The sequence below is a fragment of the Aedes aegypti genome, chromosome 3 (assembly GCF_002204515.2).
Source record: "Aedes aegypti strain LVP_AGWG chromosome 3, AaegL5.0 Primary Assembly, whole genome shotgun sequence".
Lineage (NCBI taxonomy): Eukaryota > Metazoa > Arthropoda > Insecta > Diptera > Culicidae > Aedes > Aedes aegypti.
This window is the reverse complement of record NC_035109.1, coordinates 106,861,542-106,876,226: the sequence shown is the minus strand read 5'-3', so window position 1 is coordinate 106,876,226 and position 14,685 is coordinate 106,861,542. Positions and strand designations below refer to the sequence as shown.

Sequence of the window (14,685 nt, the reverse complement as noted above, 5' to 3'; positions counted from 1 at the left end):
CTTTCGTCCCATGCAAGAAGATAAACCAAATAGTGTACCCTTGCCTTGGTCCGTTACATAATGTCTAAAAATGGCTAAAACTTATCGTTAAACATTGGTTTCGATGTTAAAGTTGTAAAATATGTGTCTAGGGTCTCTTTCCGGTTGAAAAACCTGAACTTCCGGTTTGAAACCCCCATTCGCAGGAAGTCTAACTCATCCCATTGATCACAGTGAAAACCGCATTTCGTTAAACTTATTTGTTTCTGAGCACCAGTCGGTTGAAAACAACAGGTTTGTCCCGGGGCTGTGAGGGTTTTAACCCGAATTTTTGATAGCAACCTCAACAAGTTAAGTGATGATATATGTATTAACATTTCGTAGACCCAAACCATGTTCCAGAGTTATTTTTTTTTTCAGCTGTGATACATCGAACGGCACGAAACAGACAACCTATTGTGAAAATATTTATTTTAAAAATATGCTTATTTTGTTGCTCAGACAGTGCACTGTAGACGAGCTTCACGTGCTTGAAAAGGATACCTACATAACCCCTGTTTTTTTTTTTCTGGAGAAAACGAAGAACCCTGCGTATGGTATGTACACAATATCCAAATCAGAAGCCAAATACAGCAGGACTCGGGTTTGGTGCCATAGTATCAAGTACATACTTCAAATGTCATAGTCGTGTTGAGGGGGTACCCAAGAAACGGTCAATTTACAGACTTCGCTAAACTTTCTATCGCTACGTTATTTATTGTTATTTAGGTATATTATGTTTATTTAAACTTGTTTTCGGTATAAACTTGCGCATCACGAACACTCATCGGCATTCACTTCCATCCACGCAGAACTGTTCGACATTTTCAGAAGACCTCTTATCAACTAACAGCAGTGTAAAGGAAAGGAAAGAACTTAAACAGCCCTATTTCTAGATAGCTTTGCTTGCATCGTACGTTTTGTCTACCGAAGTGGCGTACAGGATTCAGACGTAAGGGGTAGCTTATCGTGAGGAATAGTAAAAATGTATTTCCTACTAGGGGGTTATCCTTTCACTATTAGGTATATAGAAGCGTATTCATCATTATCATCATTCTCATAATAATTGCATCTTGTCCTTTGTATTTTGATCTCTTCGGGCTTTCGTTTTTTTTTGGCTCGCAGTTTTGTGTTTTTCCCGGTTTGTACTTCTAGCAGTACACCAGAGCGACAAATATCTATGGGTTAATGAGTGAACACAGTGCTTTTACTCATCTGTCCACATAGAGGGTTTAAATTACTACTCTATTACCTATAGGTACCACTTATCGAAGTGGAAGAATATTTTATATGGTTTATTTGGGGTGATGTACGTCTTGAACGCCTTCTTATTCTACACTCCAACATCTATTGGTGAAGACAGCAGTATCCTCCCATTTAAAGCAAATTGTATGGTCGAGTTTGATGAACAAGATCGTCACAACCAAAATCTAATGTGTCAAAGCCGTACGTCACCCTATATTATTACACCAATTCTTTTGGTAATTGGATGCCACTTATTGTCCAAATGTTGGTCGCTCAAAAAAAGTTCAAACATCTGAACAATAAGCGGCAACCTAAATGGATATACACACCTGTTATTCCTATTCACCCCACTGTCTATTTCGCTTATACTAATAATTTAAAATCGGACCCTAAGCCCGTTCAAAATGAGCAAACACGATCATAATTTGATCTCTTTTGCACTCGTTCTGTAACAGTGTTCTTGTCCAAAAAGGATCCTACCACTGGGATAACAACATCCGGGGAAAAGCCTTACACAAATAAATTTAAAACTTAGTGCCTTCTTCTAGAATTGAACGTAGGATAAAAAAAAACAGTCGTCAGGATAACAATCTAAGGGAATTTCACAATCGGAAGGAACCACAGAAAAGAAAACAGAGCATTAAAGAAACGGAAAAACCTCTATCTACTACGATCACAAGCGATTTTCCGGAATTACCTACTTCAAATCCAGTTCCTCGCTGGTGTCGTCCTCATCCGGCGAGGACTGCCCATCAGTAGCGGCAGATTTGGTCTTTTCGCTGGGGGAAGCCTTCGGAGACTGTTCCGGTGACGAAAGTGGAGACAAATCATTACCCCCACCTTCCTCCAGTGAACTCTTCGAACTCGATTGCTGTGGGACAAAACTCGATTCATGGTCGATGAACATCTCCGAGACCTTTTTGTTCATTTCGACCACGTGTTCCTTGCAGCGGTTCACCAAATCTTCGTAGGGTCGCCCGTGCAGAAAGCAAACAATGATCACCGTCATGTTGTCCCCTCCGATGCCACCCATCTGACAATCCGGTGCGAGGCATCTCGTCATCAGATTCTCACAAATGTTCTGCGGGTAGATACCTTGGGCAATCTCGTTCATAACAAATTCCAACACCGATTGACTTGGAAGAACGTCCCAAATTCCGTCGCAAGCTATAACCATGAACTCAAAGTCTTCCGTGACCTCTCGTTCCTCAACGTCTGGATAGGCCGTCACAACCTGCTCCTCGGCCAATTTGTCACTGTTCCGCTTCAAACTAAAATCTCCCAATGCCCTAGACAGTGCCAAATACCCATTAACCCTGTTATACTCTACATAACCCCCTGCTCTCTTTATCCTCTCCAATTCGCTAGCGTTATTTGGTTTGTGGTCAAACGACAGAACGTCCAGCTTACCATTGATGCACGCAATTGCCCTTGAATCTCCGGCATTTGCACAGTACAATCTATCGTTCTTCACCATCACCGCAACGGCCGTAGATCCAGCCATCTGCTCCTTCAACGATTCGTCGTTCAGCATCGCTTCGTCAATGTCTAGGAATCCACGCTGTAAGGCCTGCTTCACGTCCTCGCCGTATTCCGGCCGTTTCGTCACGAACTTGTGCAGGTGCTTACCGGCGTACTGGGCGATGTTCGCTCCACCGTGACCATCGTACACGGCGAAGAAAGCCGTCCCGGGATCATCCGGCAGCGAGAGGATGTGCGTGTGCGAGTCCTCCATGTGGATGCGCCAGCCCTGCATACAGCTGGAGCCCACCTTGTAGTAGTCGTTCTGGCAGAAGGCCGACTCCTTCGAGGTTTCCGGCTCCGAAAGCGTCTGGCCCATGGTTGGTTATGATTCTTTGGTAACAGTTGAACTGAAAAGAGAAATACGAAAAATTGTGTTGAGTTGTTACTAAATAGAGACTGGAGGGATAGTAGATCACGCTTATACGCAAGCAATTTGTGTACATCAAGAACAGACTTCAAATTGTTGTTGTTTGTTTTAATGGACTTTAATTCGAAGGTCATTCGTCCCTTCCAAGAAACATACTTCAAATGCTTTCAGTTGAACTGAAAGGTAAAAGACAAAAATTGCGTTGCGTTGCGTTGCGTTGCGTGGTAACGGAGTATTTCGTAGATTGCATACTGAAAACTGTCATGTTTGTTGCTTTACCACTCTTATTCCAATTGCTCATGAAGAACTATTTTGGATGGAATAGCTATCCAATCGGAAGTCAGAAATGAAAAGACATGACAATGTCCATTGCCGGCCACGCCCATCTTCTGCGTTACGAGGAAGGGAAAGGAAAATGATGATATGACATCTACTTGAAGAGAGGCCAGCGACTCACCGACGCCCTCATAGATGTCAAGGAGTTGGATGAAGGAAAGGGTGATGGTCAAGGATTCACCATAAGCGAGTGATGCGACTGGGTTGAAATTTAGTGTAGATGTAATTAAGTATACTTTTTGTAATTGGGTGTAAGTGTGAATGTAATGGTTTCATCATTGTTGGGAGTGACGCAATTAAGAAAGTTAATGTCACTCCATGCGCGTTCGTCTTCCAGGGATGGGACACAGGTATTTCCTCCTAGTGCCCTAGCTAAAAAGCTTTGGTTTGAGCGCCATTAGTCGCTCTCTGAAACGATAAAATAAATTGGCCTGTCCCCATGATACAGAAAATGCCCAGATTGCATTAATATATGTAGTCTAATCGGAACAAACTCACCAAATACACTCATATGTCTAAACGCCGAGTAGAAAACCGTTTACTCAAAACACTTCAACGATTCTATAGGGAATTTGAATTGACATCCTCTGAATGGTTTCGTTGTAAATAGAACTTAACGGCATGGAACTATAAGATTTTTCTTCTTAATTTGTCAGAATCACACTTTTCTCAAACGAAACAAAAACTATCCGGGTGGCGTGGCACCAATGGGATCATGTCAACATCTAGCACGCCACAAGCCATCTTCAAAATCTTCCATCAAAACATACACTTTGATTACAGCACAATCAGCCAATTCTATTGCAGCTATTTAGCGTTGCACAAAGCACTACAACCCGGAACATTGCACCAGCCAATATCGGCGGAATCGCGACCAACGGGAACACAAAAAATGTTCAGGTGGCATAGCACCATCAGCCGAATCTCGGTAAAAGACAAAAATTGCGTTGAGTCGTTACTAAACATGGACTTTGGAATTATGATTACGATTTTTGTAACCCAAGCCAAGCCCCTACTTGATATGTAATAAAAATATTTGTTATCCGCTTGAAGGTTTAAACCAAAAGAGAGTGATCTCATCTTTATTGCTTATAACGACCCCTTTTGCTATAATCCCATACAGAACGTGTTTTACCACAGTTAGCATTTGATTTGCTACAATGACATGAGAACGGGTTCGACCCAATAGGTATACACTACAATTCTTTTCCCTTTAGCTTAGAAACTATTCTCTATCTTAAAGCAATCTTGATTCTATTTACAAATTCATCTTTCAATACAATATTCGACCAGATTGTTAATCCTAATTCAAATCAGTGAACATGCTTTAATAAACCTAAACTGCCCATAATCGCATAACAGTCCCATGTCAACTTTTGACCGATTTGCGGTTTTTGCATAAATCAACTCAACATCGTCAGAAGATCGATAAAAACTGCTAAAAAAGTAGCCTTTGTTCCTAACTTGTACAAAAACAAACCCCATTTGTGTTGTCCCATCTTGAAAATATTCGCATAACAGTCACATCAAAGTCCGTATAGTGATCGGGCTCAGAATGGGTACCACTTCTAGTACTACATTCGGACTCTCGATACTACTAGTTATTCACTGATGTGTAGCGAAGTAAAGGGAAATCAATTATACAGTGAAACCTCCATGAGTCGATGTTCTATTTCTTAATATCGACTCATGGAACCATACTTAAACAAAATTTCATGGTAACTATGATGATTCGCTCAAACAGCTTTCCAAAGCATTTCTGTTCCATGACTCGATGTTTCCATGAGTCTATGATTCCTTCAGATATCGACTCATGGAGGTTTGACTGTATTTAATACACACTTGCTTACGACATTAGAAATGTCATGTATTCACGTTGTTTCGAAAATATGTTTAAATTAGTGGATATCATACATAATTATGTATTTTCAATTACGATGCATTACAATTTTTCGCTTATACAAATATTAATCTTCTTTTATGTCCGTAGGTAACCATTTTGGTGGTAAGGGGGGAAAAAACAAATGAACAACAAAAAATAAAATAAAATAAAGTTAATTCTACATTTTTTATTTAAATTTTGTAATGATTCTTTGCTGGTGCTCAGGAATATCAAACTAAAACTTATTTTTGCGTTTTTAGATAACTGGTAAAATTGAATTAAGGAGTACTTGCTTGTAAGAGTGCAAAATAAAAACTTTTCAATGCGAAAGCAAGATTTCCATATAAAAACAATCAGCAACCACATCGTCTTCTTCATCTGCTTATTGGGAAAATACAGAAAAACTTTGGCTCGGAACATCCCACGAGCCGCTGTATTTTAGATCTGCGGTCAAGGCTTACAGAAGTTGCCTGAAAAATTTGTTTCTTAATTCTGGATATCCCATATAACAGATTAGCTAGGTTGTTTTGGAACATCTCGAATCATTTCCATCGGATTCCATGTCCGCATTATCCGAAAGATGATCATATGGGTCTCTCATGGCTGGGACTCATGACTGTAAGCGCATTCCACATAATAACGTGTGTTTTGAGAAATCATTCAATACGATGTTTTTTATCTGGTGATTCATCCATGGACATACTATCCGTAACTCGCTATTCCGTATCTCGATATCGAGTTATAGAATGTGTAGTAAATGTGGGTTTTCATGGATACCTCGATGGTCCCTTTAACCAAAGTTATCCTGATTTTTGTTCTTTAACACGATAGTCGCCTTAATATCGAGTTACGGAGAGTTGACTGTACTATAATAACTAAATTTTTACGACCAAAGAACAAAAATGGCAAATGAAACAACCAGTGCATTAATAACAATGAGTGTTTTAGTAGCTGTCGAACGAGCCGATGAACATGATGGGACTGGTATGCAATTACATTGGTATATTATATTGTATATAATCGCATAACAGTCTCGCTACGATTTTTGTGCATTTTAAGGCAAATTTTCAACTTGAATTCAAAAGAAATTTATTAGGTTTGTTCGTGCACTCAACAAACAGTGATATGTAGCAGTTTAACACATTTTAGGCCAAATAAAGACTCAAAATGGAGCGAAATTGTTTCCACATTTCAATCGTCTTTTTCTCAGTTTGTCGTTTTCCAACATGGGACTGTTGTGCAAAGAGGGGCAGTAAATGATTCTACCCCATTACCCCGAATGCCATTAACCTGAACGCCATTACCCCGAATTCCAAAACCCCGAACGTCCCATCACCCCGAATGACATTACCCCGAATTCCAATATCGCGGGGAAATGTCATCAATATCATCATGTCATGATAATTGTAAATTCGGGGAAATTGCATTCGGGGTGATGGAATTCGGGGTAATGGTACATTCGGGGTAATGGAATTCGGGGTGATGGCAATCGGGGAAATGGCATTCGGGGTAATGGGGTAGAATCCAGTAAATTGCCTGTAACAAAACTATAATATGATACCATAATTCAACACTTAGCATGCTCTAATAAATAATATTGATTTTAAAACTATTTCGAGTACAAATTAATTTTGATTGCTTATTTTAATTCAGATCTCAAACTTCGACAAAACACTATTTTGATTGCTAATTTCAATTCAGACCGCAAAAACAATTGCCTTTGAATAATCAGTAGAACAATCAATGTATTGCTCGATCTGTTCGGACACGATTAATTCAAATTCGGTTTTGCGTGTGATTTACTTCTCGTGACGATCGGACTACGCTTTAACTGCTTGAATCGCCTTCGATCATCGTCTATTTGTCCCGGTGCCATTGGCACATCCGGAAAACCAAGGAACTCCTCCTCAGAATCACTGGCCGTCCTCGGCCTCTTGACTCGCTGCATAGTCACTCTCATTTGCGAACCAGTTGGTCTTTTTTCCATTATCTTTAGCTGCGATCGGTGTGCGTTCAGGGTGTTTCTGCCAATATAAATTCGAAAAACATTAGTCGAACCTCTAGCCACATACTGAGCAGCAATCCACTTCTCAAGCACCGTCTTATTATAATTTTTATAAAGTATTTGATCTCCCAACTTCAGCTTGAGAAAAGGATCTTGGGAGGGCGTACTGCATGAATTGTCAACTTCTTCGTCAAGTTTTTCTTTGGTGTCAGGGATTATCAAATGCTCCTTATACGTCCTTTTTGGATGTAAAAGGTTAGTCAAAGTCTTTGGTTTAAACCAAAAAAATTTTTCGGTTGGAAACCTCTCATCCCCACCAGAGCAAGTATTACGGTAGTTGGATAAAAAATACAAAATACGATCTTCAATATCAAGGGTTTTAGTGAAAGGATCTAAAAACAATTTTTTGAAAATGTCTTTAGCTACTCTCACCATTCTTTCTGCCTGACCATTGCTGCTTGGATTATGTGGTAGACTTTTTAAAACTTTAATGCCTTGTCTTTCCATTAAAGACGTAAATTGAAAAGCGTTAAACGGAGGACTTCCGTCGGTAACCAATACATCTGGCAGTCCAAATCTAGCAAATAACGCCACAAATTTACGAACTACTTTGGTAGCATCCGTTCCTGCTTTCATGAAATCGAATTTCCAGCCATTTACTATGCCATTCAATAACCTCATTGATTCCCAGCCAAAATAAACACCGTCTAGCCATATGTTTCATTTTAACCATTCCTATGTGATTTGAATGTAATAACTTTAGTATAGGTTCATGGAGTTTGAAAGGGTACAAACACTCGGTCTTGATATAAAAGGCAACCTTCTACCACCTCAAGATCGAACCTTAAGGAATAAGCCTTCTTCCAATCGTTCTCAATTCTTTGAGGCCAACCATTGGTAACGTAGAGCACAATTTTAGAAAGAAAATCATCTACTCTGGTTTCTTTAGCAATAAAAGAATAATCAATAGGAAAATCATTAAAAAAATATACTTTTTCACGCTGCCACTATCTACACACCTTGGAACTTCAACTTCCAAAGGAAACCTAGAGCAGAAATCCTCGTTACCCATTTGTGCAGAAGGTCGGTATTGTATTTCGTAATCATAAATTGCCATATCCTACGTATCTCTGCGGACAATATCTAGCATGTTGTGTGGGGATGCGGTGAGCATCGGGGCATCAGATCTGAGCTGACTGAAACTCTCCGGATCCGAGGAAAACAGCAGAAGCCTGTCAGGGAAGTGTTGGCGGGCCTTGATTTAGAATATATGAATTTTATCTATCTGTTTTGAAACGTATCAATATCCGAGTTTGTTTGTCGTTCGTTCCCCGTTTTTCTTTTTTCCCTTCAAATTGTCCTCTTCTCGTCGTGTCTCCCACAAACCGTTTTTGTTTAGATTCGTTACATACCCTGTCCCTTCAAGCTTCATCAGCTTAGTAGTCTAAGTAGCTTAAGAAATCCCGAAAATCCTTTCCTGTTGTACAAATGTATTCCCTAACCTTAAAACTTCCCCAAACTAGCATAGTTTTTAAAATAAATAAAAATTTTAAAATGTAAAAAAAAAGATTTCGGCTCTGTTATGCCCTACGGCTCCGGAGCCTGTCAAATAAACGAGATAAGTAAAAAAAGTCCTGAATTACTCGAACATGAAATGAATAAGACCTGACTCACTTGGATATGAAGTGGATCAAATCTAATTAACTTGATCAGTAAGTGAATCAGATTTGTATCACTTAAAAGTGAATCAGCACTTGTATATTATGTCAATCTGTTCCGAATATATGAAGTGAATCATCCCTAAATCACTTGAAAATGAAGTGAATTAGACCTTAATTTTTTGATTATGAAGTGAATTAGACATAAATTGCTTCAATATGCGATGAACTCAACCTGAGTCACTTGAATAGAAAGTGAATTACTTATAAAGTTAATCAGTCCTAAATCATTTGAATATGTAGTGAGTCAAATTTGAATAACTGAAAAACAAAATAAATCAGACCTGATATAATCATGAAGTGAATCAAACCTAAATCACTTGAATATTTACCTGAATTACCTACTTGAATACAAAGTTATTTAGAGCTTATTAACTTGACATCGAGTTGTTTAGTGATGAATAAGTTACAGTTCAATTCAAATAATAACAAGCCTTCAGAGCGCAACTTTTGGATACCCTTGCGGCCCAAGGTAGACAACCCTATGTTCCAGTTAGAGATGTGTTTGGCACCCGCGATCTTAATTATATGGTCGCAACTTACGATTTTTTTTCGTTCGTTTTGTATAAAAGTTTAATTCTCTTGTTTTCTCTTCCCCAGTTTTTTTGTGTTTTGTTCCCTTTGCGTTGAATTGAGGATCCTGGCCATCCGGCAGTCAAATACCAGCAAGAAATCGCTACCAACGCCATGAAACGAAAATCAAGATGCCGCGTTATACCTCCCGGATGAGCTGCTGAGAATTCTGATCCCAATCCCTACCACGTTCATCCTTAAAAAATTGTGACCACTAACCTCGAGCTGCCACGAGTGTCTCCATCCCATATTGAGGGATTCCACGGAGGCATGCAAGTCGATTCTGATCGACCATTTCAAAAATATCTGAAACTTTGCACAGTTTTTCAGTTCCATCTAAATCGTCATTTTCCGATATCAAATCTTCAAGTTGAGTCACGACTAACTTTTCAAAAGGGTGTATGTGAAAATGGTTCAAAAATATTCAAAAAGCTGCACAGCAAAAACGGTTCGTTCGATTGTTAGACAACTAAAGAAACAAAGTTAGACAACTAAATAAAGATTCCAAAAAAATACACACAGTAAAAAAAAATTTTTGTTTTTGCATTAAAAAACATCATTTTTGTCACAAAAACTCAAATATCTCGAAACCCTATCGGAATACCAACGTAATTTTTTGAGGGAAAACGGTCCATTATATTAGCTATCTACCATAAAAATTTAAACAATTTAAATTTAAACAATTCAAAAATAACTGTCTTGCAACCAAAAATGCTAGGTCGAGTACTTCATTAACAGATGAGACAAAAGAAAAAATAATTCAATATTTTGAAGACGATGAAGTAAGTAGAGCTATGCCTGGCCAAAAAGATTATGTATCTGTAAAAAAAGATGGAAAGCGTCAAGCAATCCAAAAACGATTAATGATGACTACTTTGAAAGAAGCGTATACACGCTTCAAGGAAATTAACGAAAATATTAAGGTAGGTTTTTCCTCATTTGCAAGCCTTCGTCCAAGGCAATGCAAGCTTCTATCCAATTCAGGAACACATAATGTTTGTGTGTGCACAACACACGAAAATATTAACCTAATCTTACATAGTTTGAAAAGAATCAATTTATCAAAGGATATTAAAATGTTAACTGGTAGTCTTTTGTGTGAAAATACAACATCAAATTGCTATCTACGATCTTGTTCGGATTGTCCAGATTCTTCATCATTGGAAAATACTTTATTCGCTGAGTTTGAAGAAAATTATATTGATCAGTTATCATTTGAGCAATGGGTGACCACGGATAGGTGTGACCTAGAAACTATTGTAAAACCTGTAGATGAGTTTGTGTCATTTTTTTGCTTGAAATTAGAAAGTTTAATTCCTCACGACTTTATTAAAACAGAGAAATCCCGCTTTTTAAAAAATACGAAAAATACATTACAAGATGGTGAATTTTTAGTCATTTGTGATTTTTCTGAAAACTATAGCTTTTTATTGCAAGATGAAGTGCAGTCCCATCACTGGAACGTACAACAAGCTACAATTCATCCATTCGTTATTTATTTCAATGGAAGTACGCAAATTGAACATTTTAGTTTTATTGTAATTTCCGAAGATTTGAGACACGACTCAGTATCTGTAAATTTGTTCATTGCCAAAATGATTAACTTTTTACGCGTTGATAAGGATAAAGAAATCAGAAAGATATATTTCATGTCTGATGGAGCAGCATCGCAGTACAAAAACCGTAAGAATTTTTCGAGCCTATGTCAATTTAAATCAAAGTACGGAATTGATGCAGAATGGCATTTCTTTGCTACGTCACATGGCAAAGGTCCTTGTGATGCTATTGGAGGAACCATAAAGCGCATGGCCACAAGAGCAAGTTTAGCCAAAGAACGTGAGCATCCAATTAAAACTGCAAAAGAACTATTTGATTGGGCGAATCGCAGAAAAGAAGAAGATTTAACAAAATTATCATTTTGTTTTACTACTACTGAAGAGTACGAATTAACGGCATCAGAGCTCAGCGAGCAATATAATAACGCGAAAACGATCCAAGGAATTCAAAAATTTCACTGTTTCATTCCATTGTCAGAAAATAAAATTAAAGCAAAACTATACTCGAACTGTACTGATAATGATGCAAAAGTGTTCGATATTGTAAAAAAAATTGAATAACAATAAATAAATAAATAAGTATTAATAAAATGTTTTCATGATCTCATAACGCATACCCAAATCCAAAACTTTTAAAGTTTATATATAACATTTAGAAACTCATCGATCATACTCTAAAAAAAAATATCCTGGTAAAATTTTTTTTATTTTCGTGTAATCTGTTAATTCATTTTAATTTATACATATATACATATACATATAATATTTATACATATACATAATATTTATACATATGATATACATAATACTAACGAATACATGAAAACGACTTGTTTAATTCACGCAAGGCCCTTAACAATAAAATCAGCAACAAACTGCGGTTCCCGTAATAATTTACACCGAAAAAAAATTTTTTTTTCTACTAAATGTGAAAATTGTGACATGTTCGAAATGTCATAACTTTTTTGTTTATTGGTTTACCATCACCAAATTTTTATGGTAGATAGCTAATATAAGGGACCGTTTTCCCTCAAAAAATTACGTTGGTATTCCAATAGGGTTTTGAGATATTTGAGTTTTTGTGTCAAAAATTATGTTTTTTAATGCAAAAAAATTTTTTTTTTACTGTGTGTATTTTTTTTTTTTGGAATTTTTATTTAGTTGTCTAACTTTGTTTCTTTAGTTGTCTAAAAATCGAACGAATCGTTTTTGCTGTGAAGCTTTTTGAATATTTTTGAACCATTTTCACATACACCCTTTTGAAAAGTTAGTCGTGACTCAACTTGAAGATTTGATATCGGAAAATGACGATTTAGATGGAACTGGAAAACTGTGCAAAGTTTCAGCTCAATAGAAAAAAATGAATTAAAAAATTTACCAAATTTTGGTGCTGTTGCTTGGAATCACTCTATTAATGTTGAAAAAGCCAATTAATTGTATGTAATGAAAAAACAAAAAATGAATTTCGGCTCCGTAAAGCGTTAAACGCATTTGAGCCTCATATAAACGAACTAGATAAAAAAACAGCTCGTTTCGGTGTAAAGTTTGCCGAGGGGTACCGTAAAACGGGGTAACTTTGATAGTTTTTTCGAAGAAAACTTGAATATTTTTGCATGCTGTTTCAAAGATTTACAATTTATATTTTTAAAACAAGTACTGGCATCCTAGCTATCGATTACAGTCGATAAATTGGCAAAAGATTTATTTTGATTGGATATATAATTTTTCATATAATCGAAAGTTGGTTTTCTGTTTTGGGGTAACTTTGATAATGGAGTATGATTCGAACAAAATTGAATGAATAGCGAACATTTGTAGGGCATTGCATACCTCTAGGCGTTTAACGCTATATGGAAATTTCTGAATTAGATTACAAAAATGGTCCCAGTTTGTGAAAATGCTTTTCGCTAAGAGATTTGAGACCGTATTCAAGTTCTATGATAACTAGGCTATCAAAGATAAGTGGCCAACTATTTAAAACTACATCAAATAGTGATCGTAGAACAGATTGTTTGTAAGCGTTTCGAAAATGTTAAAATTGTGTAAATTTTTTAAATTCGTATAAAAAGCCTAAAATGTTCTTGATTCAAATGAAAACCGCTCTTACATGAAGTGTCATACTAATATTCTTTAGTTTTGCATTCGTTTTGCTTAACTGATTAACAGAAATTATGATATTTCGTTTAGTATGCGGTGGGTTACGCACTATCAAAGTTACCCGCATTATCAAAGTTACCCCGTTTTACGGTAATTCAAAAGTGATTTCCATATTAACTCCAAACGCGTTTTAAAACTAGTTCCAGAGCACCAACAATTTTGAAACCCTGAGACCAAAAATTTATATAAATTCAGATTATGTAAAACGCAAGGTACCTCTGAACGACCTGATTGAAGAGTAACATTTCCAAATAGAGACGAACCAGTCACGGGCTGAAAGTCACACAAATAAAGTTAATAATAATAATAAGTTCTGAAGAGAGATTTTTTATCATAACATGTTTAGAGGATTAGTTGCTCATTCGCGTTATAGTTAAGCGCCAGTTGATGCTGTTGATTCGTTAATTTACCACAAGCTCATTTGTTATCTATGGAAAACAACGACAAAAATTGTGTGTGTGTGTGTGTCTTATTTGATGCAAGACATTATAATTCTTTTGTTTTCGATAACTTTCCTTGAACTTATTATCTTCATTGTATACTGAGAAAGCAGATTATCAATAAGCACTGCAGTTACATTTTTTGACTGTAATTCGCTCGGCAATAGAAATGAAAAAAAAAACAAATCGCTGATTATGTCTCTTCTCTCCGTCAAACCATTATCTACGCAGTGCAACCAAACTGATAATAAATCGCGAATTCGATTAGAGCCTTCAATTTGACTCCGTGGGATTCGTTCGAGCAAGTCTATCTTGTTTGTATATTCAAAATATTAACACACGCGGCGCCAAGCTACGAATACATCACCATCATTCGGCAATCGTATGGGGAGTTCTCTAACGTTCTACGCATAACTGTCGCATGTCTTAGAAACAGGCAAACAAGAAAAACGGAATCATAAATTGTAACATATTTTTCAAACAAGCTCTTTGTTGGCAAATGTTTCAACAAAATTCAATGATTTCTTTATAATAATATGGGGAAAAGAGAGTTCATCAAAACCTCAAAACCAGAAGTTGATTTGAATACAAGCATATTCATTTCACTATAACATTCTTGTTTCTTAATATTTAATGTTTCTTATTAATTCAATTCAATGTTAAATGTTTCTTATAATTCAAGCTAAATTGTCTCCTCCGTACATTGACTTCAGTAAGTTTTGCATTAGAGTTTGCAATCCCGGGAACATTTCCCGGGATTCCCGTTTCCTGGGAAATGATTTTCTGTTTCCCGGGATTCCCGTATTTCCCGGGATTTCCGTATTTCCCGGGTAGTTCTATTAAAAAAAGGATTGACCATCTATT

At 36.9% G+C, this 14,685-nt stretch overlaps 1 protein-coding gene across 4 annotated transcripts in view; it reads right to left on the bottom strand.

The window, feature by feature from the left end:
• Positions 1 to 433: 433 nt before the first annotated feature.
• Positions 434 to 14,685, bottom strand: part of LOC5575012 (probable protein phosphatase 2C T23F11.1) — a 46,055-nt gene continuing 31,803 nt past the window's right edge. For all 4 annotated transcript variants that reach the window (XM_021855257.1, XM_021855258.1, XM_001661701.2 and 1 more), the window contains exon 3: positions 434 to 3,134. In XM_021855257.1, the coding sequence (XP_021710949.1) occupies positions 1,961 to 3,103 (1,143 nt within the window). In that variant the 5' untranslated portion in view covers positions 3,104 to 3,134 and the 3' untranslated portion in view covers positions 434 to 1,960. The remainder of the gene's footprint in view (positions 3,135 to 14,685) is intronic.